Below are 20,947 nucleotides of genomic sequence, written 5' to 3'. Positions count from 1 at the left end.
GGAATGGGTCCTTGAGCTCTTCTTATACTTCATGGCAAGTGGATTGAACCGGCTACTTTGTATGATACATGAAAAAAAGTGACGGTATGATTTTCCTTGAGAGTCGTGAAAATGTGTTTTTTATACATATCTGCAGAGTTCTAGTTTCTTGATAATAGAGACATTTCCATATTGTACATTTATAGCCCATAAATCAAAAACGCCCATGCTCGTCAAGATTCCCTATGCTTCAGAGCAAAATGAAATAGATATGCAAGTCTAAGAAACTCCTCCCTCCACCCTGTAGAAATATAGGCATCGAAGAGCACCCACACGGGGCACCCGGCAAATCACAAGGTCAGCTCTTACAAACCCCTGGTCTTCTCAGGGTCCATCTGCACTTCGTCGCCGCTTATTTCCTTGACACCCTGGTACGCCGGCCGACCAGCGTAGAGCTGAGGGACCGGTTTCTTCTTCTCGACGATTTCGCCGGTAACACTGTCTGTCTCCTTGGCTAGATGGAAAGGTTGGTTGCCGCGGAACCGTTTGCGCATGTCTACCATTCCTCGTCTGGCATATGATTAGCTTCGATTAAGTAACGGATTGGGGAGAGTGTGGGAGGGGTCGGTAAAGGAGCCGTACTTGCACTCGCTGAGACCCTTCTTCAGCTGCTGACATTTGATAGGCAATTGCTCGAGGTTTGGGGAACGCAGACATTCCTGGGGTGTGTTCCGCTGGACCATGATACAGTCTGATTCCTGGAGGCATTCGGCCAGTGCCTGGCCTGTTGCAGGTGTTAGCGGACTACCCATTTGCTCCATAGGGAGGAATGTTCAACGTTCAACGTTCAATGTCATGTCATATGCGAAGGGGTCTGTCATATGGTGCAGCCATGAGAAGCGCTCATGACCGAGCCACAAGCCAAACTGAGTGAGTCGGGTCCAACGTACGCAGGTCTTTACACGAGCTCGGCATTGCGGCAGTCGTGTGCTCGTCCCCCGTCTCTAAAATGCGCCGCTCAGCTATTTCTGTGTCTCTTCTTCGCCCTCGTCGTCGCTTCGTTTCGCTGCTTTTTCCTTTTGATATATCATAAGCTTCATCCTGATTGGGTTAGGTAAAGACAGAGTCCCGTGATATATGACTAAGCGACAGGTCCCGTGCTTTCGATGACGTAAGGCTTGTTTTTCACATGCGAAAAGCTGCAAGTTTGAAGATATAAAAAAGACGAAGAGGACGAGACGAAGAAGAAGAAGAAGCAGATAGAGATCAATGGTGACTTGTCAGGGCTAAGACCAGGGGTTCTTCTTCTCTCCCTGTTGTTCTTCCGGGTGGTTTTGTGGTTGTTGCGGTTCACGATGGCACGCGTCCCGTTCATTGGGCGTCTTCTATGGTAAGCCAGGGGAAGCGAGAGAGTACAGGGCGGAATTACGAAGATAGGCAAAAGAAAACGAGATATTGGATTGCTGACTAGAGTGGATTAGGACGGAGTATGTTGCTCTCTTTATCTCGTTGGGACTGGTGTTTCTAGAAGGGATCATCCATGTCATTACCCTCTGCCTGCGTGAGTTTGGACCGAGATATTATTATACCCACCCCCTATTTTAGTCTTTATGGCGATGATGGGGCCTTGCTGACTGCAAAGTGCAGCTCAACCCATTATAAACCTCTGCTATCGACAGTCGAAGAGGCTGTTCCATGTGCTGTCTGCGGCGCAGCCTAGACGTCCCAAGCAAGAGAGCATATCTGCGGAGATTGCAAAGGCCTCGGAGTTTACAGAGCTCTGTGACCTGTTCGGCTACGAGACGGAGGAGCATGTCGTCCAGACGAAAGACGGCTATCTGCTGGGCCTCCATAGGCTGCCATTGCGAAAGGGCGAGACGCATGTCTATGAGAATAGCAACGATGTGGACAATGAGGCGTCCCGGAAGCCGGTTGTGTATCTGCACCACGGGCTGCTGATGAGCAGCGAGGTCTGGGTGTGTTTGACGGAAGAGAAGAGATGCCTGCCCTTCCGGCTGGTGGAGCTGGGATATGACGTCTGGCTGGGGAACAACCGGGGCAACAAGTACTCGAAGAAGGCGACGACGATGTCTCCGTCCTACAGCGCCTTCTGGAATTTCTCGATCGACCAGTTTGCGTTCCACGACATCCCGGATAGCATCGACTACATCCTTTCGGTGACGGGCCAGCCGTCGTTGTCGTATATTGGGTTCTCTCAGGGGACGGCGCAGGCGTTTGCAACCCTGTCGATTCACCCAACGTTGAACCGACGGATCAACCTGTTCATCGCCCTGGCACCGGCGATGTCTCCGGCCGGGCTCAGCAACGGGGTTGTCGATGCGTTGGTGAAGGCGTCTCCGGACGTGATGTTTCTTGCCTTTGGACGACGGAGCATCCTTAGCTCGACGGCCATGTGGCAGGCGATCCTGTACCCCCCCATCTTTGTACGCATCATCGACACAGCCTTGCTGTTCCTGTTCAACTGGAGCGGCAAGAACATCAGCACGGTGCAGAAACTGGCGGCGTATGTGCACCTGTACTCGTCGACGAGCACCAAGTCGGTTGTGCACTGGTTCCAGATCATCCGCAACAAGAGCTTCCAGATGTACGACGACAACGCCGGGTCGAAGCTGAGCATCGCAGCCAAATCACGCTTCTACAAGCCGGCCAAGTTCCCGACGAAGAACATCAAGACGCCCATTGTGCTGGTCTACGGCGGGTCAGACAGCCTGGTCGACATTGATGTGATGCTGGAGGAGCTGCCTGCGCACACGATGGCGACGGAGATAGCACACTACGAGCATCTCGACTTTCTGTGGGCTCAAGACGTGGACGAGCTGGTGTTTCCGCATGTCTTTAAAGCGCTGAGCAGCCAGACACGGACGGCGCCGGCCAAGCTGACCGAGCAGTTTGACGGGCCAGCAGACGACACCTGCTTTGTGGACTATGCCAGTTAGACCAGTTACTGACTGACTGACTGACTGAGGTACACGGTCCTGTATATCATCGTCGGGTCTATCGTGATATCGACTGCTGGAACAGCGCCACTTTGGACAGCTTCATTTTCCCACCAACGCACGCAGCTCTGATCCAGTAAGATGGCAACACCACACCGGACTGGAGTCGACCTGTCCGAGCTGACTGGTTCGATGGCTAAAAAGCAGCCGCAGCAGCAGCAGCTCACACTAGCTGGGCAATCCATGACCTATATCTCAGATGCATCCCGTCTCAAACTGGTCTGCATGGCTCGTGCCCGGTCCATTTACATATATATATATATATAGAGGTATATATCTACTCCCGCACATACCATCGTCATCAATCATCATCGTTCTGTTCTTGTTTCTCTCCCTTTTCTTTTCTTTTTCACCCGGTGGCCCTTCCTCTCCCCCCGACCCCGACGATGAGGGTTCCCCGGGCCCAGCTAGAGCTCTCGAGGCAGCGCCGCCGGACGGTTGGCCCAGCGTCCACTGGGGACCCATCAGCTTAGCGGTGGTGATCAGCCTGACGGGCTTGTATAGCGTGCTGGCGGCCACCAATACGACGCACAGGAGGGAGCCGGTGCCGGGGTAATGGAAAGACGGGTGGGCAGGCTAGAGAGCGCAAGCAGAGAGTCCCTGACCCTATTATGCAGCGCTGCTTGCTTGCTGGCGGTGCTGCTGCTGGGCCCGAGGGGAGCCTCCCTTTCCCCCCCGAGCCGTGAGCAGCGAGCCGGTTGATGCCTGATCTCGACCGTGTCTGGTCGCTCGCTGGAGGAGGACGCCGGAGCAGCCGTTGAGGGCTGAGTGACGATCGCCGTGGGATGGGTAGCCCGCGAGATACTGTACATAGATAGGTAGACCGATAGACAGACGGGCAGATAGGGGGCCTGTCGAGAAGAAAAGAAAACATATCAGATGCCATCGTCATCGCCGTCTCGTCTCCATCTCCATCGTCTTCCTCTTCTTCTCTTCTCGCATCTTCATCATCATCGTCGTCGTCGTCGTCGTCGTCTACAGCTTGTCCTGCTAGCTCCCGCCCGCCAGTTAGCCTTCTTAGGTAATTTCCTGACCTGAGCCTCCGCCGTCTCCTATTATTGTTTCCATCCTCTCGCTCCCCAGACGACGCAGACGACGCAGACACGCCAGCGAGACCGCCGCGAGATACTTACAACAGCCAGCCAGGCCTGCGACAAGGCACCGAACAGGCTGTCCCGCCGCTGAAACGCCTTAGTTGCTCCCTCGCGATCCTCGTCCGCCGCCCGCAGCTCGCCAGACGCGCATAGTCGACCGCCAGCGCCAGCGTCAACATCCCTAACGACCACCAGCATCACCACCGCCAGCGGCCTCCCTGCGACTCCTCCCTCCCTCTGCTCCGGCCGACTGAGCTCGCGGCTTTCCTATCGTCATCCTCCTCGTCGTCTTCTCACTCCCGGGCTCACTTTCTGCTCCTTTTTCTTTTCTTTTCCCTCCCATCGACAGGCATCTCGCTCCCCCTTGCCCGCTCGACCTGCCAAAACTGTCCGGCTGTTTCGGGGGGAGGGAAATTGGCCTTGTTCGACCGTCTCTTGCGTCGGCCGTCTGTCTCTGCCTCGTCGTCCGGCATTGCTATTACGATTACTGCTGCTGCTGCTGCTGCTGCTGCTCGGTCTCCTGCTCAGTCTCGCCGTCGCCGTTGCTGTGACTGGCGGCTGTGCTACGGTGAACCCTTCCTGCGGCCTCCCACCCCCCTCCCCCCCCCAGGGCCGACCAGGGCGAGACAGGAAATAAAGACACCAGCCACGGAGAGATAGCCAGCCTGCTGTCCTCTCTACTCCTTCTACTCCTTCTTATTCACCTGCTTTTCTTTTCGTCTTCCCTGTCCGTCGAAGCGCCTGAGCTACTGCTGCTTGCCCCGGCTCTCTTACTTAGCATCGATCCACCCACGCCGCGTCCTCTCCAGAAAAAAAAAACCTCTGCCTCCCTTCCTCGTCCCTATTAATTAAAACAGCTCGAAGCTTGCCCTTTCAGATGGCATCAAAGAGCCAGCCACGGTATGGATGGTCCCTTTTCCTCCTGTTCTTACTTCGTCTCCCCCCCTTCTCTGGTTTTTTCCTCCTCCCACCTCCAGCTGTCCCTTTTTTTTTTTCCTACCTGGGCCCCTTTCTTTGCTTTTCCCCAGGCCCAGAATGGCTCTGCCGTATCTGCGCGCTTCTCTGGACTCTCCGCGCAAACACACCTTCTCTGCCTTCCCGGCAAACTTCATGGCTAACTTTCGTCATCGGCATGTCAGGCGGGAATATCACATCGTTGTGCTGGGCGCCGGTAGGACCTCTCTTGTCCCGGTCTTTATTTACATTCTTTCTGGCAATACCATATTTACTATGATGGATAAGGAGAGAGGAGGGGAAATACGTTTGCTGATTTACCATTATTGTTTCCTGCAGGTGGTGTTGGGAAGAGCTGCTTGACCGGTAAGAGCTGGCCGGTTTTATACGGTACTTTTTGGTGTCTTCTTTGCGCTGACTGCTCGTTCAGCTCAGTTCGTACAGAATATATGGATTGAGAGCTATGATCCGACTATCGAAGATTCCTACAGAAAGGTACTTGCGGTAGATGTGAGTGTCAGCCGCTGTTTTTTTTTTTTTTTTTTTTTTTTTTTTCTTTCCACCTACTGAATACCCGCTAATATCCTTCGTATAGGGACGGCCATGTTTGCTCGAAATGTACGTATCCTGAGTGTCGATTATCTACTCACAGCATCTACAACAATTGCTGACCCGTGGATTGCAGATTGGATACAGCTGGGACGGAACAGTTCAGTAAGTCTCAATCACCCTCAATTCCCGACTATCCTGGCCATCCCCAGACTAACAGCTGAATTATAGCCGCCATGAGGTAACTCAATCTCTATGAAACTCTATCCCAGACACTCCTCAAACAGCCCCAGCTTACACCCCGCGACCCTCCTTACCACCCAACCCCCCTTCAAACCCAAGCCCCAATTGCTCGACGACTTCTACTGCCACAGCAGCAACTCACAAGTGCACAATCTGTTTCTAGGGAACTATACATGAAACAAGGCGAAGGCTTCCTCCTCGTCTTCTCCATAACGAGCATGTCCTCCCTGATGAACTACAAGAGCTCCGCGAACAGATCATCCGTATCAAAGACGACGAGAAAGTCCCCATAGTCATCGTCGGTAACAAGTCAGATCTTGAGGAAGACCGCGCCGTTTCACGATCGCGCGCCTTCGCTCTATCCCAACAGTGGGGGAATGCTCCATACTACGAGACTTCCGCACGAAGACGAGCGAACGTAGACGAAGCGTTCATAGACCTCTGTCGGCAAATTATACGGAAAGATATCCGATCCAATAAAGACCGAGATAGAGATTACGGAGGGAGTCGCAAGAAGGAGGCAAGCGGAACAGCCGACAAGCGGCGGAATCGGAGGAGGACGAAGATGAAGACTGATTGTGTGATTCTTTGACCGTCACCGCTTCTCCTCTCTCTCTCTCTCTCTCTCTCCCGCCTCGTTTGTCTCCTCCGTGCGTTTGCTTCCCATTTGCCTTGCCTTTATCGTACTCTTGTCAGCCATATCTTCCTGCAGGTTATTCGTCCGTCCGTTATTTTGTCTTGTCCGCCTTAATATACCCCTTCCGCATCACTGGTTTGCTCTTTGGTTGTCTTATTTTCTCTCTCTCTCTCTTTTTTTTTTTTTTTTTTCTCTCTTGGATATCTCATCTATTTGCTATTTTCTTTTTTACATCTCTGAAGATCTCCTCTTTTCTTATACCATCTTCTTTCAACCTTGATCCTCCTCCATATTACACTCCGCTACACCGCCCCTTCATTTCGTGATATACATATCACTGTTTCTATAAACAAACCACCGCCAACTCCCTCCGAAAAGTTTCCCTTTTGTTATATTTCCTTCCCATCGGCTTCCCTTGGATATTATTCCCACCTCCGCGCCTCCCCTCCCTCCCTTGTTTCTTCCTTGTCAAGATGGAAGAACGAGAAGAAGGAAGAGAACAAGAGCAGAGAGAAGACCTTCTTTTTTATCACGATATAATCATGACTTGACTCCAGCAAAGCATTCATTCCAGCGAGCCATCACAGGCAAAAAAAAGAAAGTACGAGACTCCTTTCATCATCCTGTGTATATATATTTTCCTTTCCCCTCCGTCCTGCTTATTGACTACCGGTTCTTATACACGCTGTCCTTGTCCTTTTTTATTATTATTTTTTTACCTGCCAGCTTGTCCGTCTCATTTGATATCCCCTCCTGATGTGAAATCGTTACAATGCCTTTCAACTTTTTTGTTCCTTTTATATCTACTATCTATGGAATAGATTTTTATCATGCTGGGCTGTGTATATGGAGCAAGCAAAATGCAAGCAAGCAAAATTCAACCTCAAAACCGCACTCTGAGCAACTGTAGTAATTGTACATGATTCTATTTTTTTGCCCGGCGGATGATCCCCTTTCCTATCTTCAACAAAAAAATAAAAGGAGACTATATAAGAATAAGGAGCTAGACAGCTTGGATGACAAAGATTACATTCTGAAAACACCAAACTTGGTCTTTGCTTCCTCTGAACGTCCGCCGACAGACGCAGCCAGACATAGACCTAGAACCTTTCGAGTATCGGCCGGAGGAATGACACCGTCGTCCCAGAGACGTGCAGACGAGAAAACGGCCTCACTCTCGGCGTCGATACGGTCGCGCAGCGAGGGATCAACACTCTTGCCAACCGCAGCCATGACGTTAGTTAGCTGCTCCGAGCCCATGACGCCGATCTTTGCATTTGGCCACATGAAGAGGAACCGGGGGGAGTATGCACGGCCGCTGCAAATGCTTAATTAGTATACGATTTTAATCTCAAGGGTGTCTCAGACATTTTTCTTCTAGCTAGAATGAAAACGGCGGCAAGGCGAAAAGTAACATACCACATTCCGTAATTACCTGCACCAGCACTGGCGCCATACACAACAGTGAACTTAGGGACATCCGCACAAGCAACAGCAGTCACCAGCTTGGCGCCGTTCTTCGCGATACCGCCTTTTTCGGCATCGGCTCCGACCATGAAACCGGAGATATTCTGCAGGAAGAGCAAGGGGATGTTTCGTTGGGTGCACAGCTCGATGAAGTGTGCGCCCTTGAGCGAGGATTCAGAGAAGAGGATGCCATTGTTAGCTACGATGCCGACCTGCGTGCCGTAGATGCGTGCGAAGCCAGTGACGAGGGTGGTGCCGTAGTCGCGCTTGAATTCGGAGAATTCAGATCCGTCGACGATACGGGCGATGATTTCGTGCGCGTCGACTTGGCGGCGGAGATTGGTGCCTATTATCCCGGCCAGCTCGGAGGCTGGGTACAGGGGCTCCTTGATGGGTTCGGTGGAAGTCGAGGTGGGAGTCAATGGGGAGGTGGTCTTGGGCCAGTTCAGGTTGGATATCGAGCGGCGAGCGAGGGTGAGGGCGTGGGCGTCGTCAACGGCAAGGTAGTCTGTCACGCCGGAGATGGTAGAGTGTAGTTTACCGCCTCCAAGGTCTTCGGCAGAGACGATTTCACCGGTAGCTGCTTTAACTAGTGGCGGTCCGGCAAGGAAGATGGTTCCCTGGTTCTCGACAATGATAGACTCGTCGCTCATGGCGGGAACGTAGGCACCACCGGCCGTACATGGTCCCATGACGACGGAGATCTGGGGGATGCCGAGAGAGCTCATACGGGCCTGGTTGAAGAAGATACGGCCAAAGTGCTCCTTGTCTGGGAAGACATCCGCCTGGTGAGGGAGATTGGCACCGCCAGAATCAACTAGGTAGATGCAGGGTAGCTTGTTCTCCTGGGCAATGGCCTGGGCACGCAGATGCTTCTTGACGGTGATCGGGTAGTAGGTGCCGCCCTTGACGGTGCTGTCGTTGGCAACAATCATGCAGTTGACACCTTCGACCATACCAATTCCAGTGATAATACCACCAGATGGCACATCGTCACCAGGGTAGACTTCATGGCCGGCCAGGGGAGAGAGCTCGAGGAACGAGGTGCCCGGGTCGATAAGAGCGGTCACTCGGTCTCTAGGCAACATCTTCCCACGCGCAATGTGCTTCTCACGGGCCTTCTGGGACCCTCCCTGGGCGATTTTGGTATGCAGGTCGCTCATCTTCTTGAGCACTTCCTCCATCTGCTTAGCATTCTCCTGGAAGTCTGCGGACGAGGTGTCGACGGTGGTGGGCAGCACAGAGATGGCAGACGCCTGGTGAGCGTGCGTGAAGCTGGCAACACTCCTGACCCGGTAGCTGGAGCCCGGCTTCAGTGTGATTGCTGCTCGTCGAGGGAGCTGCTGGTTGAGGGCGCATCGCATGCTATGCAGCAGGCCGGCAGAGGGGGCGCGGAGAGCAGCCATGGTCGGTCAACGAAGCTCCAATTGCACGGAGACGAAGGGTGTAAACAACTGATTGAAGCGTCCGCGGCCTATCCTACTATCATTCTCAGCTCCAGGTCTCAATTCCGCGGTGGTCAGCCTCGCCGTGTCTGCGTCGCTCGCTAGATGTTTCGTTTTTGATATCGCGACGTCGAAAAGATTTCCTCTTCAGGTCGTTTTTGACGCCGGAAAAATAGAGCTGGAAGGGGAAGTTAGCCGAAAGAGCCCCACGCGCGGTACTGGCGTTACCGGGCGGTATTGCCGCCGCAAGCCGCGCCTGCTGGGCCGAAAGGGAAGGTCAGCCGAGGCGCCGAAAGAGGCAGTTTGCAACTTCTCTCTTTTTTTCTTTCGTCCGCGTCGCCGCCGGAGTTGCTACTTTGCTTTGTCCTTGCTGCGTGTTTCTCTATCTCTATCTCTATCAAGGTATTCACCACCATGGCATCGTCGGTTCTTCCTCGTTTCCTCGGCCGTTCCGCCCCCAGAGTCACCCTGGCCACCCGGAGGCAGTTTGTACCTGTTTCGGCATGGCGGGCAGCTTCCACGAAACACCCCCAGGGATTCACTCCCCCAACTGAAGATGAACTGAACGAGCTTCGGGATACCGTCCGGGAGTTTGCCAGTACGTATAACGCGGGCAGCTGCTAGCGTACAGAGGATAGTGCTGACCGGGCTTAGAGCGTGAAATTCCAGAGGAGGTCGCCGCCAGGACGGACCAGCAGAACCAGTTTCCCCCCGAGATGTGGAAGAAGTTTGGCGAAGCCGGGTAGCTACTTACCACACTGTTCAACGATATGCAGTACGATTGACAGCTAACGGTTATGTGAAGTTTCTTGGGTGTCACTGCAGAGGAAAAATATGGCGGTCTCGGAATGGGTTATCAGGCACACTGCATCGTGATGGAAGAACTTAGCCGTGCTTCAGGTAAGCATTTATTGTTATTAGTTTACTATATTCAAGCGTAAGTTCTAATATTTCCTAGGAAGCATTGCACTTTCATACGCTGCTCACTCCCAGCTGTGCGTCAACCAGCTTTGCCTCAATGGCTCGCCAGAGCAGAAAGAGCGCTTCCTGCCCGGCCTCATCTCCGGAGAGAAGATTGGAGCACTTGCCATGTCCGAACACTCTGCCGGCTCCGACGTTGTGAGCATGAAGACCAAGGCTAAGGCTGTTGATGGCGGATTTGTCCTCAATGGCACCAAGATGTGGATCACCAACGTAGGTTTTTTTTTTTTTAACTGCTCCTACAAAGGATTGATTTTTGTGGCTAACAGGAAACTCAAGGGCCCTGACGCTGACTTCATCGTCGTGTACGCCAAAACTGAACCTGATGCTGGCTCCAAAGGTATCACCGCGTTTGTCGTCGAGAAGGACTTCAAGGGCTTCTCCTGTGCCCGCAAGCTTGACAAGCTCGGCATGCGTGGATCCAACACTGGTGAACTTATCTTTGAGGATGTCTTCGTCCCACACGCCAATGTTCTAGGCCAGATCAACAAGGGAGTTAGAGTTCTGATGGAGGGGCTTGACCTTGAGCGTCTTGTTCTTAGTGCTGGACCACTAGGGTAAGATATCTTTCCCCATATACATGGTGATTCAAAGAATCTTAAGACTAATCAACTTCCCCAGTATCATGCAAGCTTGTCTCGACCTCGTACTTCCATATACTCACACCCGTACCCAATTCGGCATGCCAATTGCGCACAACCAGCTCATCCAAGGAAAGCTCGCTGACATGTACACCAAGCTTGCTGCCTCTCGAGCTTTCACCTATAACACTGCCCGACAGGTTGACCAGTCTGCCATTTCCTCTGATGGAACTCAGGTGAAGACACAGGACTGTGCCGGTGCTATCCTGTACGCCGCAGAGCGTGCTACCGAGTGCAGTCTCGATGCTATCCAGCTTATGGGAGGCAACGGATATATCAACGAGATCCCTGCCGGACGACTCCTCCGGGATGCCAAGCTATATGAGATTGGTGCCGGTACTAGCGAGATTAGACGAATGGTTATTGGAAGAGCGTTCAACAAGGAGTTTGCCTGATTTATTTGATGGGTTGTATATAATCTTAAATAATGGGATGGTTACAGCGAAGACCTGACTATGTAAAGATAGTACACGATAGGATAACAAAATTAGAGCTTAAAGAACAATTGAGAATTCAGAATAACTACTTCCGCCTCGTTGAAGATCGTATGGGCCGAGAAGATGTTGCGGTTTTTACGCCGTTTGTATAGCCAGCCTTCTTACGCTTCGAGCTCCTGATAGGACCTGAGCCTGAGCTAGAGTCCAAGTCAGGGGTGGTCTGTTCAACGATCACGTCTGCTTTTCTCTTCCGCCCTCGTTTCTGTGTAACTGGAGGCGCGGTAGTAGTGATTTCTTTGTACTCTTCGATATTCTTTGGCGCAGGGGGCAGTATTATATCGAGATTATTGCTAGGTTTCGCCTCGTCACGCGCCGAAAAGCCCTTTTTGAGCTGTGGCCCGTTATTATTCATAGAAAGGTGGTCATGGCCTTGCTTCTCAGGCCACATGCTTGAACCAAGTATAAAAGCCTTCAAACCAGAGACTGGATGAGAGAGTCCATCGGTCTCCATGTTGTTGCCGAGGTTGAGATTATCGTCAACTAATGTCCCCTGTTCACTATTACGACGGAATCGTGTCGATAGATGGTCATGGAATGTTGCTCTAATACTTCCATCTTGTTTTAGCTTTTCACTTGTCTTCTTTGTCTTCGGTTTTGACTCTTGGAAGACTTCACGCCAATTCTTGAGGAGAGACACCTTCTCTCCCTCTCCAGGTTGGTACAAGGGTCCATCATTTTTCGATGGTGGACCAGCAGACCATGACACGCCGTAGAACGTGGCCGGGTCAAGCTGGGCTGGTTTCTTGCTCTCAATTTTCTTCTTCTGACGGTGGACCTTGTCTGTCTTGTCATGGTCATAGTACTCATCCGAAAGATATTCCCAGTCCGTATCGCTGTCTAACGCATCCTCGAGCGAGCTATCGTCTAGGAAAACTGGTTCCGGATTTACCATCATGGCCATCTCATCCTACCACCCAATTGTTTAGCATTCATCTTTTGAGTTACTCGGGAAATGGTCACATTCTTACAGTGAAATGAGGTTCTCCGCAGTCTATCCAGAGATAGTCGAAGTCGTCGTATTCGTCATAGTCCGACATTGTGGTGCATCGGCTTGGGGTGCGGTGGGCAGGTAGGCAGTAGTCCCGTTATATAGTTTGAACAACCTGCTTCAAACACTCGAATGATAGGGCTGTTGTCTAAGATAGGTATATCATCCAGCCTCAAGCCCCAGGTATCAAACGGTGATGGGCAATTGAAGTTGGTAGCTACACTCGCAGCTGCTAAGATGGTTATTTGGCAGACAAAACACTAGACAGTTGTGGCAAGGGCGTCAAATTTCCCAAGCAGTCAAACATAATCCTTTCTCCGGCAAACAATCCAGCTATCTGTAGCTCATTGCCTCTCCTTTTCTCCCTGTTAACGCGCGCGTATATGTTCCTGCCGGTCCATTGATATTCTTCAGCCTGAAAATCTATAAAGAAATCAAAAAAGCAAAGAAAAAAAAAAGTTCCAAGCTTTTTTCTGTTGTATGACGTAATAGGCAACAGGTCACGTGGAAACATAAACAGAAGGTAAGCCGAGAATCCCGTGACTTCGGTATCCGCGTCCGATGAGTAAATACAGTGTAATTACCGGAAGAGCACGCCGACCGCCCGCTTGCCATCGGCGCCCACCCTGAATTGCCGAACTAGGAAACTCGCGCGGCTTCATTTTTCTTCCATGTGTTGATATCGAGAGAAAGACAAGAAATCTTCTTCTCTGCATCGAATTGAACTGGACATGGTGTTGGGTCTCTAGTCGACCAGCTTCAACGTCGTCCATCATGTCGTTTCTCTTGCGCGCCTCTGCCTCGCGCATCCCCCAGCGCGCCCTCTTTGCTGCCTCGTCCCTCCGCCATAGCTCCTCGACAGCTACCGGCAAGGGTACCACCTCGCTCAATTCGATCCTTATTGCCAATAGAGGAGAGATTGCTCTGTAAGAGATGTTTCTTCAGTGCCAATTATAGCTGTTATCAAGCTGTTTGTTTGCTAACTACTATTTGTCGCTGCAGCCGAGTGGGAAGAACAGCTGGACAACATGGCATCCGCGTAACAACCCTGTACACAGACCCTGACGCCCATGCTCAGCATGCTTTGAGCTCGCCTTTTGCCTATAACCTAGGCGAAACCTCTGCCTACCTGGATGGAGACCGAATAATCGAAATTGCCAAACGCGAGGGATGCAAGGGAATACACCCGGGCTATGGATTTGTACGTTACTATGCCTTGGTTGAACACCAGCGCGACACTAGATGCTAACAAGACACAGTTGAGTGAAAATGCTGGCTTCGCAAAGAAGTGTACAGATGCCGGACTTATCTTCATTGGACCACCACCTTCGGCCATTGACGCCATGGGAGACAAGAGGTGACGTTTCACGGCAGCTTAACAGCAATCTGTAGTTTATGCTAATACCACAATAGTCGTTCCAAGGAGATCATGACTGCTGCCGGCGTCCCCTGTGTCCCCGGATACCACGGCACAAACCAAGACGTCAACTTCCTCGCCGCTGAGGCCGAGAAGATCAAATATCCCGTCCTCATCAAGGCCGTCAAGGGCGGTGGTGGAAAGGGTATGCGTATTGCCCGCAGCGCTGCCGAGTTCCAAGACCAGCTAAGATCCGCCAAATCCGAGGCAAAGAGCTCCTTTGGTGATGATACCATGCTTATTGAAAAGTACATCACCACTCCACGCCATATCGAAGTCCAGGTGTTCGCGGACCAGCACGGGAACTCCGTTGCCCTGGGAGAGAGAGACTGCAGTGTCCAGCGTCGTCACCAGAAGGTCCTCGAGGAGTCGCCGGCACCACATCTGCCAGAAGCCACAAGAAAGGATCTCTGGGCCAAGGCGAGAGATGCCGCTTTGGCTGTCGGTTATGAAGGCGCCGGCACCGTCGAATTCATTTTCGACAACGATACTGGCGAGTTCTTCTTCATGGAGATGAACACTCGGTTACAGGTCGAGCACCCAGTTACGGAGATGGTTACTGGTCAGGATCTTGTTCACTGGCAGCTACTTGTGGCCGAAGGAAAGCCTCTCCCTCTCACCCAGGAAGAGGTCGAGGCCAAAATGGCTACCATGGGCCATGCCATCGAAGCCCGAATTTACGCTGAAAATCCCGAACAGAACTTCGTGCCGGACTCCGGTAAGCTGATCCACGTCCGCACTCCACAGCCTACCGAGGACGTTCGTATCGATGCCGGCTTCGTTGCCGGTGATGAAGTTTCTTCACACTACGACCCCATGATCTCAAAACTCATCGTTCGGGGCGCAGACCGTACCGAAGCTCTGCGCAACCTCTCCATGGCCCTTGAACAGTACGAAGTTGCCGGCCCAATCACCAACATCGAGTTCCTCAAGCGTGTGTGCAAGAGCCCCGACTTTATTGCCGGCGAAGTGGAGACCGGCTACATCGAGAAGCACCGCGAGGAACTGTTCGCTAAGGAACCAGTCGAACCTGAGCTCTGGGCCCAGGTAGCTCTCTCAACTTTCATCTCGGGAACTAGCCCCAGCAACCCAATTGGAAACACTGGCGCGGGCATTGGCTTCAGCCCGGGCTACCAGCAGCGCCAGTTCACCTTTGTCGAGGCTACGGCCCCAAATACCCCCGAGGCCAAGCCAGCTACAGTTCAGATCTATCAGACTGGCCCATCGAGCTATGATGTGACCATCAACAATGAAAAGACGTTCAGCAACGTTACTGCCACGCTCTCGGCCGATGGCAAGGCACTTACTTCTTTCTTTCCCCATACTCGTCTTGATACCACCGTAATTCGTGACGAGGATACTATCACTGCCTTCCAGCACGGACGACAGTACAGACTCAAGGTTCCCCGAGCCAAGTGGATGGAGAAGGCGCTTGGTATTAAAGAGCTGACCAACAGCGTCCTAGCTCCCATGCCATGCAAGATCCTGCGCGTGGAAGTAGCTGAAGGTGCAGTAGTGGAGAAGGACCAACCTCTTGTTGTGATCGAGAGTATGAAGATGGAGACCGTTATCAGGAGTCCCATTAAGGGTGTGGTGGAGAAGATTGTGCATAAACAGGGGGTAAGCCTTACAACGACCAAAAGCAAGAGTCTAGAAGGCGATGGCTGACAAAAATTTTACTACCTTTTAGGATATCTGCAAAGCTGGCACAGCGCTGGTCGAGTTTGCTGCCGAGCCGGAAGCCCCTGATTCGTAAGGGGGGCCGATTTTCGGCCTTTGGCCAGGGCTATCAAAGACGGTCAAACGATCGATTGACATCTTTGCTGATGAATTGAGAAGAAAAGAAAGAAAGAGTAGACAAATCCAGTGTCTGGTCTCTCGTCCTAGTGTTGGAATTATTATCAAATATCGCAACGAAGTTACCCACCATGGGCTCCGATCATCCTTTTTTTGGGCCGGTATCTTCTCGCCCGTACGGAGTATGTAAAGAAGAAACGAAAAAAAAAAGCATCTCCACCTCCCCCTTCTTATTGATCGTCCAGGGACAACAGAAACATAGCAAACCAACGACTCCTTCAGGCCACGATGGCTTTTCTTCGCAGCTTATCGGTTCCCCTGGTCAGGCCGATATCCCTCCCATCCAAGTATTCGATATATTTTCACGTCACGGCATTCTTGTTTTCAAGGGGTTATACATGATGCATGATACGATGACGAGTCCTTTTTATTCGTTTGTTTCTCTCTTTTTGGCGGCGATTCGAGAAGAGAGAGAAGAGCTTTCTCCTTACTCCGTACTGTATATATAAACCTCAAAATACCATCACCAACCACCAGATCTAGACCGATAGAAATCCAGCAATCAATGTAATAAAAAAAAAAAAAGAAGAAGACATTTAAAAAAAATTCCATGGCCAGAAAGTAGAGAATAAGCAAAGAGAGCGAATATCGCCCTTCTGGAAGCCTGACCGCCACCGCTGGCGACTCCACCGACCAAGGGAAGCCCCTGGCCGAGCTCCAGTTAAACCCCAGCTAAAGCCAGTTAAAAAGCTAGTTAAAGCTAGTTAAGGTCAGTTAAAGCTCCAGTTAAAAGCCTTGCGTAAGATGCCAGCTAGAAAAAGGCGCGCCCGAAGCTCTGCCTCCCTTTCATCGCTTATCACCCCTTTCCGCCCGCTGCCATCCTGCGGCTTCTTAGCCTAGTAGCAGGTGCTCAAGTGACCTTTCAGTGGATCAGCAATGGAAGAGAGGTCCCATATTTCTTGTCCTCCTCGGGCTCGCCTGGGAAGAGATTTTATTACCTGATCATCTACGTCCTCTTTTCCCTCCTGCACATACTCCTAATACTCCTACTATCTCTCTTCCCAGTCCAACTTTTGCTGCGGCCATCTTGGTGAACACAACCAAGGTCGTTGTTTGAAGCTGACTGTCCATTGGCCACCTGGGTGGTGAACTGTTACAGGACAAGGTAAGCGACCGGTTTTGGCTCGATGCAAGCTGCGCAGCTCCGCTGAGTTACTAATTTGCATGACGTCTGCACGCAGGCCATAAATATCGATCCCAGCAGTGGTGATTCGGCCATCGACTACATCCGTCATAGAAAGAGATAGCGGAAAGGCACACAAACACAGAGAGAAACAATGTTCAGGCTATCTGCGAGGAGTAGCTTGTTCCGGGCCGCCTCCGGTCCGTCATCAATCATCAGAGGACCTTCGGCTGCCGCTACTGCAGGACGATTCGGAGTGCAGCAAGCGGCTTACAGAAGAAACATATCCTCTTCTACCGCTTTGTACAAGGATAACGAGAAGGTTCCGGCGGCAGCTATCGATGCAGAGGGCGGTTTGGCTCGAACAGACGATAGCGTGAGAGTTGAGTACCCTCCGGACGATGAGATGCCACAGACCCCTATCGTGCAAGGCCGGGGAGGTCGACATTTCAAGCGGACGTTGGCCTCATTCTCGCTCGAGGGCCGAGTATCCGTGATCACAGGGGGTGCGCGCGGATTGGGACTGGTTATGGGCCAAGCATTGGTCGCATCTGGCTCCGATCTTGCCATTGTCGACTTGAACAGTACGTTGAGTCAACAAACAACGAAAAACAATTGATGTGTGGGTTTAGCTAACAGTTGTATAGAACAGGAAGCAGAGCTTCAGGCAAAAAAGCTGCTGGAGCAGTTTGAGAAGGAAAACCCGGGCCTTGACCGGTCAGTAGAATCATTGCATAGATACCCAGCCTATATGACGAAGCTGACGGGATAACAACAGCCTACCAAAAATCACAGCTCACTATGCGGACGTGGGCGATCCCGAGTCTGTTAATGCCAGCATTGCCGAGATTATCTCGAAACACACCAAGATAGACCACCTGGTCACTTCGGCTGGCTTTACCGAGAACTTCGACGCCATCAGCTACCCTTACGATCGCATCCAGAAGCTGTGGAAAGTCAATGTTGACGGCTCCTACTTGTTTGCCGTCGAGGTAGCCAAGCATCTGATGGAACGCAAGGCTCCCGGCAGCATGGTGCTGATAGGAAGCATGTCCGGCTCGATTGTTAATGTTCCACAGCCTCAGGCACCATATAACGCCGCAAAGGCGGCGATCCGGCACCTGGCGGCTTCGCTGGCTGTCGAATGGGCTGGAGCTGGCATCAGGGTTAACTGTATCAGCCCGGGGTACATGCTGACTGCATTGTAAGTCTACTCTTTGTCGAGAAGTATATATTGCATCCTTATCTATGATACTAACGAGGGGGCCGTTGTGGTCAGGACACAAAAAATCCTTGATGACAACCCAGACCTGAACCAGAAATGGACCTCGCTGATTCCCCAGGGCAAGATGGGTGTGCCGGAGGATCTTATGGGTGCCGTCGTCTTCCTTACGAGTGACGCTAGCAAGTACGTCACCGGCGCGGACCTGCGTGTTGACGGCGGATACACCGTCACCTAAAAAAAGGTGGAGGAGCTCCTTGCTTCCTCCGTCTGTTCCCTATTCCCCGGTTGGCTGGCTAGTTTTCCGTTAGTTAGATCTGCTTTGCTTACTTTTTAATAATAAATGAGTCAACAATGCCACCGTATAAGCCATTAGCCGATATCCCTGCTCGCTCAATATTTTGTGTATGCATAGAGACGTATGGTACCATGTCTGTATGCATCCCGTACATGGGATTCCAGCCTCGTCAAGCAGACACTAGAATCATAATGGAGATAAAGCCGCTGATACGAGGAGCGAATCTGCAGTCCGCTGTACATCGTACATGCATTGAACAGGCGAGATACCACGGTTGCAAGTCTTCGAGATGGTGTCCAGTCCAGCTATAGCTGGAAGAGGAGAGGCGAAAAAGAAAACATCTGCAGCTGATGGACGACTCGGAAGCAGAGTCGAGATCACAAACTCGCTTCAGGCTGAAACCTGGAGGCTGGAGAGTCTCTTTTCGGCTGTCTGCCCCTGTCTGCGTCTCTCTCTCGTCGTGCAGCTGTCTGCCCAGGCTTATCCTGGATCTGCTCGGCCTTCCTGACCTCGTCCTGCATTGATTGCATGGATTCTCCCATCACATCAACGCTGGATATCGAGAGGATGTCGAGACTCTAGCTAGCTCATCAAAGTAGAGGCCCAGCTTTTTCTGCACGGCACATGACCGTGGCTGTTATCCCAGTCGACCTGTCTTCTAGTTCTGCTTCATCTTAATGAAATATCTCGTCTGTATCCTCCCGTAGCTGTATAGAGCCTCTTCTGCGTCGTGGTTGTCATAGTCGCTGTCGTTGTTGTTGTTGCTGTGAGGTTTGAGGTTGATATAACCAAGTCAGCGACTGTCGTCAAAAGAAGCTGTCGAGCCCATCCCAATCGGGACATTCCAACGTCACCTCTTCAACTACACCTTGAGATTCTCTCGTCTGCCTTTAATATCTCCAGCATCGCCAGCGCCACCATACAAACCACCACCTCCAGCTTCATATTTCTCCAACTTGACTTATCGCGGACCCGCAGGTCATCCGGACACTTCACGTGCTGCAGCAGCCGACCTGCCCCATCCGCGCCTCTTTTCTATAACTTATCGCCCGCTCTCCTCCACGTCCTCCACGTCCTCCACGTCTTACCTCTCGCAACCTCCCGCCCGCCTCACCTCAGCTTCTTTTCCTCTGCTCATACGCCAGCTTCCTTGCATTAGCCCATCCTCCATCCCCTGGAGCAGCGAACCGAGAGGCTAAATACCCATTCGCGCTCCGTTGGCTGCCGTCAACCCGCGCCATGTTGATCATGCGCGCCCGTTGAGCTTAACCCTGCACACCGCATACTATACCAGGCAGCCAGCTTTCAAAGTACAAAGGAAGAACAAGTGAAGGCCAAGATATTGACATATATACCACCGGTGGCCGTCCTGTTTCTCTTCCTGCACTTGGCTGTACCTTGCTTGACCGTAGCGAGTGATATCCTTATGCTGGTGGTGTTGTCGAGCTGTACCTCACAAATCTACGTTGTCTCGTGGGCAGCTGGACCATGACGGAAGCTCTTCCCCACGGCATCGTCTTCAACACCCACAGCATCCGCTCGGAGCTTAACCATGACTCGCATGTCGAGGTTGAGGATGTGGCCAGGCTGTGGAGAGGTGAGGCTCTTCCTTTGTTCATTTCTTCTTTGTTCATCTGAGCAACCAGCTTCTCGCTTTTTGATTTTTGTCACTGTTGACCCCGGTCTTTAGTCTATACGACGAATAAGACCACCCTGGAGAAGGATGCAGGCCGACGGTTGGAGAACCTCTTTTGGAGGATATGGAGTAACGGACGGATAAGCTGCACCATCCGTGGCTACACGCTGGCCTCTCTCTTTATCCAGATCTCGGAAGGGGAGTACACCACCGAAGAGTGGCTCAGGAAGGAAAGAGAGGTAAACAACCGAGAACAGCGCTCTTCCAATCACTCCAGACAACACCGGCAGAGACTAACTTGCCGAATCTAGCTTGCTGGCCTTAAGCCGAGGGCCATTCCTCACGGGTTTTACGTTGACAACTCACTGCCTAAGTCACCATCCTTTCAGGGGCCAAGCAGGAGTAACAGCTCCAGACTCACTTCATCCGGCAGTAGTATAAAAACAACCCTTCCACCATCCATCCTAAAGAAGCCGCGGCCGCCGTCGGACGAACAGCTGCCTGACTCGCCTTCCAGGAGGGGCGTTACCGCATCCTATTCGGGAGACAGTCTGTACCAGCAGTCTGACAGGTCACGCTCCGGCTCAATCAGGAGAAAAAAGACCACTTTTGCCAGTAATCTCACATGCTCACAGGAGATGGATCCAGGTTCTCTCCCTCGAAGGATCAACCGGCCTTTCCCCACGAGGACTCTCGACAGTCCTGCCGAGCTTCGGCCGCAGTCACCTCCATCCAAGTTTAGGGGTCCATTTGACGACAGTCCTGCTCAATGTAAGAACCCTACCCCGGCTATCACTGGAAATGGATGTAATATTGATATGAGCTCCGTTCTTCAGCCCCCACTTCGCGGCCAAATAACCCTGCACCTTCCAGTCTATCTAGAAAACCCCAGTTTAGGTCTC

The 20,947-nt window shown here is 51.9% G+C and overlaps 9 protein-coding genes across 16 annotated transcripts; 6 read left to right on the top strand and 3 right to left on the bottom strand.

The window, feature by feature from the left end:
- Positions 1-52: 52 nt before the first annotated feature.
- On the bottom strand, positions 53-1,012 carry TERG_04298 (uncharacterized protein). Of its 2 annotated transcripts, XM_003235194.2 has the most exons (3): positions 930-1,012; positions 622-763; positions 53-549 (listed from the first exon to the last, which is right to left on the bottom strand). In XM_003235194.2, exons 1-3 carry the CDS (start codon positions 952-954, stop codon positions 345-347), a joined length of 372 nt encoding a protein of 123 aa, XP_003235242.1. In that variant the 5' UTR covers positions 955-1,012; the 3' UTR covers positions 53-344. The 2 variants fall into 2 exon arrangements, with proteins under 2 accessions (XP_003235242.1, XP_047604207.1); XM_047748230.1 differs by having other exon boundaries at positions 622-1,012.
- Positions 1,013-1,045: 33 nt separating this feature from the next.
- TERG_04297 (uncharacterized protein) lies at positions 1,046-3,192 on the top strand. Of its 2 annotated transcripts, XM_047748229.1 has the most exons (2): positions 1,046-1,369; positions 1,461-3,192. In XM_047748229.1, the coding sequence occupies exon 2, from the start codon at positions 1,938-1,940 to the stop codon at positions 2,934-2,936; it is 999 nt and encodes a 332-aa protein (XP_047604206.1). In that variant the 5' UTR covers positions 1,046-1,369; positions 1,461-1,937; the 3' UTR covers positions 2,937-3,192. The 2 variants fall into 2 exon arrangements, with proteins under 2 accessions (XP_047604206.1, XP_047606234.1); XM_047749748.1 differs by having other exon boundaries at positions 1,144-3,192.
- A 1,933-nt stretch (positions 3,193-5,125) lies between these two features.
- On the top strand, positions 5,126-6,428 carry TERG_04295 (uncharacterized protein; the record flags this gene model as incomplete). The annotated part of the gene is made up of 7 exons (XM_003235191.2): positions 5,126-5,261; positions 5,384-5,410; positions 5,475-5,570; positions 5,640-5,662; positions 5,730-5,758; positions 5,825-5,834; positions 6,000-6,428. 7 exons carry the CDS (start codon positions 5,126-5,128, stop codon positions 6,426-6,428), a joined length of 750 nt encoding a protein of 249 aa, XP_003235239.2.
- A 1,071-nt stretch (positions 6,429-7,499) lies between these two features.
- On the bottom strand, positions 7,500-9,346 carry TERG_04294 (uncharacterized protein; the record flags this gene model as incomplete). Its single annotated transcript, XM_003235190.1, has 2 exons — positions 7,500-7,791; positions 7,893-9,346. 2 exons carry the CDS (start codon positions 9,344-9,346, stop codon positions 7,500-7,502), a joined length of 1,746 nt encoding a protein of 581 aa, XP_003235238.1.
- A 453-nt stretch (positions 9,347-9,799) lies between these two features.
- TERG_04293 (uncharacterized protein) lies at positions 9,800-11,402 on the top strand (the record flags this gene model as incomplete). Of its 3 annotated transcripts, XM_003235189.1 has the most annotated exons (6): positions 9,800-9,983; positions 10,040-10,127; positions 10,191-10,285; positions 10,344-10,579; positions 10,646-10,923; positions 10,988-11,402. In XM_003235189.1, the coding sequence occupies 6 exons, from the start codon at positions 9,800-9,802 to the stop codon at positions 11,400-11,402; spliced, it is 1,296 nt and encodes a 431-aa protein (XP_003235237.1). The 3 variants fall into 3 exon arrangements, with proteins under 3 accessions (XP_003235237.1, XP_047606232.1, XP_047606233.1); XM_047749746.1 differs by lacking the exon at positions 9,800-9,983 and having other exon boundaries at positions 10,102-10,127; XM_047749747.1 differs by lacking the exons at positions 9,800-9,983; positions 10,040-10,127 and having other exon boundaries at positions 10,234-10,285.
- A 127-nt stretch (positions 11,403-11,529) lies between these two features.
- On the bottom strand, positions 11,530-12,907 carry TERG_04292 (uncharacterized protein; the record flags this gene model as incomplete). The annotated part of the gene is made up of 2 exons (XM_003235188.2): positions 12,473-12,907; positions 11,530-12,411 (listed from the first exon to the last, which is right to left on the bottom strand). The coding sequence occupies exons 1-2, from the start codon at positions 12,539-12,541 to the stop codon at positions 11,530-11,532; spliced, it is 951 nt and encodes a 316-aa protein (XP_003235236.1). The 5' UTR covers positions 12,542-12,907.
- A 313-nt stretch (positions 12,908-13,220) lies between these two features.
- TERG_04291 (uncharacterized protein) lies at positions 13,221-16,292 on the top strand. Of its 4 annotated transcripts, XM_003235187.2 has the most exons (5): positions 13,221-13,418; positions 13,495-13,693; positions 13,752-13,849; positions 13,906-15,529; positions 15,600-16,292. In XM_003235187.2, exons 1-5 carry the CDS (start codon positions 13,267-13,269, stop codon positions 15,663-15,665), a joined length of 2,139 nt encoding a protein of 712 aa, XP_003235235.1. In that variant the 5' UTR covers positions 13,221-13,266; the 3' UTR covers positions 15,666-16,292. The 4 variants fall into 4 exon arrangements, with proteins under 4 accessions (XP_003235235.1, XP_047606231.1, XP_047606229.1 ...); XM_047749745.1 differs by having other exon boundaries at positions 13,221-13,693; XM_047749743.1 differs by having other exon boundaries at positions 13,221-13,849.
- Positions 16,293-17,043: 751 nt separating this feature from the next.
- TERG_04290 (uncharacterized protein) lies at positions 17,044-18,349 on the top strand (the record flags this gene model as incomplete). Its single annotated transcript, XM_003235186.1, has 4 exons — positions 17,044-17,473; positions 17,537-17,606; positions 17,668-18,093; positions 18,169-18,349. The coding sequence occupies 4 exons, from the start codon at positions 17,044-17,046 to the stop codon at positions 18,347-18,349; spliced, it is 1,107 nt and encodes a 368-aa protein (XP_003235234.1).
- Positions 18,350-19,897: 1,548 nt separating this feature from the next.
- TERG_04289 (uncharacterized protein) lies at positions 19,898-20,942 on the top strand (the record flags this gene model as incomplete). The annotated part of the gene is made up of 4 exons (XM_047748228.1): positions 19,898-20,006; positions 20,100-20,284; positions 20,357-20,872; positions 20,928-20,942. The coding sequence occupies 4 exons, from the start codon at positions 19,898-19,900 to the stop codon at positions 20,940-20,942; spliced, it is 825 nt and encodes a 274-aa protein (XP_047604205.1).
- Between the last annotated feature and the right edge of the window lie 5 nt (positions 20,943-20,947).

Source organism: Trichophyton rubrum (genome assembly GCF_000151425.1).
Source record: "Trichophyton rubrum CBS 118892 genomic scaffold supercont2.4, whole genome shotgun sequence".
Classification (NCBI taxonomy): Eukaryota; Fungi; Ascomycota; class Eurotiomycetes; order Onygenales; family Arthrodermataceae; genus Trichophyton; species Trichophyton rubrum.
This window is presented reverse-complemented; position numbering and strand designations above follow the sequence as displayed.